We start from the raw sequence: 5,930 nt of genomic DNA on the forward strand, positions 1-5,930 counted from the left end.
CAAACGGTGAAGGTGACCTCCCCCTTATCCAGTTCTGGTGTCCCTTTAGCACATGTCCGAATTGGGTTACCCCTTATCCATAGTGAGAGTCCGAATAACACTTTCCCCTTGGGTGCAAATAGTAATTTTTCTGGGATATTTTCAACACTTTTTCAGGGTTCCTCCGGGGTATTTCTGGGGTGCTTCTGGTACGTTATCTACGGAGGTTCAAATGCCACATTTTGAGCCAATTTCGCCGCAAAAGCTTATTTCTCCAAAAACACCTACAAAGACATAAAATAACCAAATAAGTACAAAATCGAGCACTAACAATATAAACAATTGGGACAAATTAGACACATAAATGCGTCTATCAATAAGTTCTTGATTCCATTCCAGTGTCTTCGAGTTGGAGCAGAACTGTATCTAGCTAACAGATTAACTGAAAAAGCAATATCTGGCCTTGTGCAATTTTCAAGATACATAAGAGCACCAATTGCACTTAGATATGGCACTTCCGGACCAAGAAGTTCTTCACCATCTTCTTTAGGACTAAATGGGTCTTTATTCACGTCAAGTGATCTCACAACCATAGGGGAACTCAATTGACGTGCTTTGTCCATATAAAATCGTTTTAAGACTTTTTATGTATAAGTAGATTGATGGACAAATATCTCATTTGAGACATGCTCAATTTGTAAATCAAGACAATACTTAGTTTTACCAAGATCTTTCATCTCAAATTCCTTCTGCAAGTAAGCAGCGGTTTCAGTGAGTTCTTTTAAAGTTCCAACAAGATTTAGATCATCAACGTATACTGCAATAATATCAAACCCAGAATTGGATTTCTTAATGAAAACACATGGACAAATAGCATTATTGGTATATCCCTCTTTCAATAAATATTCATTGAGGCGATTATACCACATTCTTCCAGATTGCTTTAGTCCATATAGAGCTCTTTGAAGTTTTATTGAGTATACACTACGATCTTTGGACTTGTCCGCTTCAGGCATACGAAATCCCTCGGGAAGTTTCATATAAATGTCAGTATCAAGTTACCCATAAAGATAAGCTGTAACTACATCCATAAGACGCATTTCAAGCTTTTCTGAAGCTGCCAAACTAATAAGAAACCTAAATGTGATGGCATCCATCACTGGAGAATAAGTTTCTTGATAATCACTACCTGGTCTTTGTGAAAAACCTTGTGCAACGAGTCGAGCTTTATATCTCACAATTTCATTTTTCTCGTTACGTTTTCGTACGAATACCCATTTGTATCCGATAACTTTTACATTTTCAGGAGTTACAACAACATGACCAAGGACTCCACGTTTTACTAATGATTTGTACTCTGCTTGGATTGCAACCTCCCACTTAGGCCAATCTTTTCTACGACGACATTCTTCGATAGACTGTGGTTCAGGATCATCAATATTTTCAATGACATCCAAAGCAACTGTAAAAGCAAATTTACTATCAGGAATAATTGTATTCCTATCCCAGTTTTGTCTTGTACCAACATAGTTTATAGAGATCTCATTGTTTTGAGGTACATATGCCTCTTCAGGTGCAACTTGTGTATCAGTATTTGATTGATCAATCAATGTTTCAGAGTGAATGGCTTTTTCTGGAATGCCAACTACTAATCTCTTTTTCCGCGGAACTAAATCCTTTGCACCAAGAGGTCTTCCACGCTTTAAGCGTATCGTGGACTGATTATCATGATGTCCTTCTGGGATACTTACTCTCGCAGGAGTATTTGCAGCAGGTATATGTGATTTTGTTACCTTACTTCTATCAGTAAATGCATCAGGAATTTGGTTTGCAATATTTTGCAAATGTATGATTCTTTGAACCTCAAGTTCACATTGTTTTGTACGAGGATCAAAGTGGGCTAATGATGGTGTATTCCATGAAATTTCACGGCGTTCCTCAAGTTTTGGCTTATCTCCCCTTAACGGCGGGAAATTTGATTCATCAAATTGGCAATCAGCAAATCTTGCTTTGAAAACATCTCCTGTTTGAGGTTCTAAATACCGAATGATAGATGGAGAGTCATAGCCAACATATATGCCGAGTCTACGTTGAGGACCCATTTTCTCTCTTTGTGGTGGAGCAATGGGAACATACACAACACAACCAAAAGTTCGAAGATGAGATATATTTGGTTGATTCCCATATACGAGTTGTACAGGTGAGTATTTTTTGTAGATGGTTGTTTTATACGGACCAGTGCTGCAATATGTAATATTGCATGACCCCATACTGAAAGTGGCAAGTTAGACCTTAAGATTAATGGTCGGGCAATCAATGTAAGCGCTTAATAAATGATTCCGCTAAGCCATTTTGAGTGTGCACGTGATGAAGTGTTCAACATCAATGCCAATTGACTTGCAATAATCATTAAATGTTTTAGAGGTAAATTCACCAGCATTATCAAGACGAATAGTTTTAATAGAAAAATCCAGAAACTGAGCTCGTAACTTAATAATTTGTGCAAGAAGTCTTGCAAATCCAACAGTACGAGTCGAAAGTAAGCAAACATGTGACCATCGTGTTGAAGCATCAATAAGAACCATAAAATAACGAAATGGTCCACACAAAGGGCGAATTGTTCCACATATATCACCTTAAATTCGTTGCAGAAAATTAGGTGATTCGATGCCAACTTTCATTAATGATGGCCTAATAATCAATTTTCCTTGATAACAAGCGATGCATGGACAATCATTATATGATAAGACTTTTAGTCTATTTAGAGGATGTTCATATGAGTTTTCAATAGCTCGACGCATCATAGTTGATCCCGGATGACCCACACGGTCATGCCAAAGTTTAAAAACACCGGGATCAGAAGTCTTAGGATGACTCACAACATGTGATTCTATTAGGATAGTGTGAAATAATCCAGAATACAGAGATGGAAGCTTTTCTAGGACTTGTTTCTTACCTAAGACGATGACAGTAATGCATAGATACTCTTTGTTAGCGTCGTTTGTTGTCTCAATATGATACCCATTAAGACGAATGTCTTTAAAACTTAACAAGCTGCGTTTAGATCTTGTTGAAAATAAGGCATCTTGGACATGGATTTTTGTACCATCAGGGAGCATTATCGATGCTTTTCCATGTCCCTCAACAAGATTATAATCCCTGATATTGCAGTAACATTGGTCGTAGCTAACGTTAAATGGGAGAAAAACCTTTTGTTACGAAAAATTGTGTGCGTTGTTGCACTATCAATAAGACATATATCTTCGTCACTTGTTTTCGGCTTTCCATTAGAAATATCCATATCCCTTTAGAAAAAATAAAGACAATAAAATAAGTTATGGAGGATAAATACGAAGAAAATAATTTCATTACTAAAGAGATTTCAATAACTAATACATTAAAATCAACTGCCTAAAAGAAAAACAATCTCTAAAAAAAATATGACAAAACATTGTCACTTATTCAAACCAAAGTACTACTCAATCTACTAAAAAGAACTGATCATAAAACAAATAAACTTATACATCCTTAAGGAAGGAATCCATGTCTTCAATCTCATTTCCATCATTCTTGAAGTCAGAAATATCAAGATGGGCATTATATTCATTGGTATGTCATATTGGGAAAAAATGGTTTCAGCCTTCTTTTCCTTTCCTTTAATAGACGCCTGATAAAGGTCAACAAGATGCCTTGCAGTACGGAAAACATTTGGCCAGTGCCCCGGTGAACCACAACGGTGACAAACACTTTCATGGTGCTTTGAATGACTTTGCGAGCTTTTTCCTTTGTGTTTTGGAAACACGTTCTTCTTTCCCTTCTGATAATGGGAATTATTACCAGCTTTCTTCTTGAAGTTGGGCTTTTCAGGACCTAACGAACGTCCTTGTTCTTTCCCATGGCTTTCATCAGCATTGACACGACTAGTTGTAGCGTTCATCTCTGGAGCAACTATTGAACCTGCTGGGTGACTTTGATGGTTCTTGAGTAATAACTCATTATTCTTCTCAACTACTAGAACGCAAGAGATAAGCTCTGAATATTTCTTAAACTGCCTTTCACGATATTGTTGTTGAAGCAAAATATTTGAAGCATGAAAGGTGGAGTAAGTCTTCTCCAAAAGATCAGCATCAGTAACTGTTTCACCGCATAGTTTTAAACGAGAGACAATTTGAAAAGTGTTGAATTGTATGCACTTACACTCTTGAAGTCTTGGAGGCCCAGATGCATCCATTCATACCTTGCACGAGGTAAAATCACTGTCTTCTGATGATCAAAACGATCTTTCAGCTCTGTCCACAAAGTGTACGGGTCTTTCACCGTAAGATATTGGGACTTCAAAGCCTCGTCAAGGTGATGACGGAGAAAAATTAAGGCTTTGCTGCGATCCTCAGGGGATTCTTTGTTGTTCTGAACAATAGTGTTTCCCAAAGTCTTGGCACTAAGGTGCACTTCTGCATCCAAAATCCATGAAAAATAGTTCTTTCCAGTAATGTCAAGGGCCATGAAGTCCAGGTTAGAGAGTTTAGACATTGTCTGGGTATAAAATAATAAAAAAATATATTAGACATGGCACAATAAATAATAAAATTAAATTAAATTATTGGTTAGACGACATAGCCAGACATAGCCAGACATGATCAATAAATTGGTGAAGCACGTATATAAGAAAAATAAATAAATAAAAAGATTATTGGTTAAACGGCATAGCAAGACATGACCGATAGGAGAAAATAAAGGAATAACTATTGGTTAGAGGCATAGCCTGACATGACCAACAAACGTTATTACAAGCCATAATTGTTCAGGTAAAAATCGAAACACAAATTATATACCAACCACTCTCAATAACGATGAAAGTACTGGCATATTAATGTCTGTACTATGCGGATTCCAAAAAAAAAAAAACAAACAACTTTTATATATAGTATTTGTAATATAAAAGAAGTTTTAGTGCTTTACGTTTCCTACTCCATTTGTCTTGGAGTCTTGAACTTATGTGGGTGTGAAAAATATGACTACATTACTTCTGATATATCTTCACGAGAGTCCCGAAGGAACACAAAAGTAAATTTATTAAAGAAAGAATAAACAAAAGAACTTGGTGTACTCTGTTCTTTGACTGTACAGACATAACAACCAATAGAGCTTAGAACGCATGACCAACAGTGATACAAGTAACAACTATTATCTATTGATTAGATAATATGTGTTCGTATATGCTCTTTGTATACGATTACCGATTTGACTACAAAAACAAATTCAAACCGATAAACGAAAGAGAAAAATAAAAACGATACAAAAGAGAAAAAAATTTGTTTATAGTTCCATGTACAGTTTTCAGAAAGCTGCTCAAAAGCTTACACTTCACGTGCCTTAATGATTAGGCATCCAGTTGTGAAAACATAAAGAAAAAAAATAATCAAATAAGACACCCAATCATACTGTATTGTTTTGTCTATGGGAAGAGACAAACCGACAGGGTACAGAGGTCTTAAAAAAAAGAATAAATAAAAGTGAACTGCTCAAGATCAAACGAGAGACAAAAATATATTAGGTTTAGAAAAAGCATGTACCGGCGCTCAGTTGGTGGAGGTTGGTAGCTGATGACGAAGTGTGAAAGATAGAAAAAAAGAGAGAGAAGGAGAATTCTTATTAATGTGTGTAATAAGAAAGGAGAATACAATCTCTATTTATATAGGCTAGACATAAGGACATTCCGGTAATAAACGATATTTATCCTAAATATTATTAACATGAATAAACATTTATAACAGTAAAATTATTACTTATTAAAAAATATGCTGATTAGGATGGATAGACATCCTCTATGTGAACCTTTAGAATAAGAGGTTGACATAGAGGATGTCTTCATCAAACGATGCCAGTCATCTACATATTGGTTATAGAGGTTATGATTGGAGAAAGATTTTAGAAATTTTGGATGTGTATCT

The 5,930-nt window shown here is 35.9% G+C and overlaps 1 protein-coding gene across 1 annotated transcript; it reads right to left on the reverse strand.

The window, feature by feature from the left end:
• Window positions 1-3,466: 3,466 nt before the first annotated feature.
• Window positions 3,467-4,509, reverse strand: LOC113315554. Its single transcript, XM_026563819.1, has 2 exons — window positions 4,173-4,509; window positions 3,467-4,113 (listed from the first exon to the last, which is right to left on the reverse strand). The coding sequence occupies exons 1-2, from the start codon at window positions 4,507-4,509 to the stop codon at window positions 3,467-3,469; spliced, it is 984 nt and encodes a 327-aa protein (XP_026419604.1).
• Window positions 4,510-5,930: the final 1,421 nt, after the last annotated feature.

The sequence above is a fragment of the Papaver somniferum genome, chromosome 10, assembly GCF_003573695.1.
Source record: "Papaver somniferum cultivar HN1 chromosome 10, ASM357369v1, whole genome shotgun sequence".
Taxonomy (NCBI): domain Eukaryota; kingdom Viridiplantae; phylum Streptophyta; class Magnoliopsida; order Ranunculales; family Papaveraceae; genus Papaver; species Papaver somniferum.

Bases quoted from the DNA above. Each gene is read 5' to 3' on its own strand.
- LOC113315554 (XM_026563819.1), bottom strand. From the start codon at position 4,509: ATGTCTAAACTCTCTAACCTGGACTTCATGGCCCTTGACATTACTGGA. The intron at 4,114-4,172 runs GTGCATACAATT...GCGGTGAAACAG, and splicing joins CCAAGACTTCAAGAGTGTAA to TTACTGATGCTGATCTTTTG.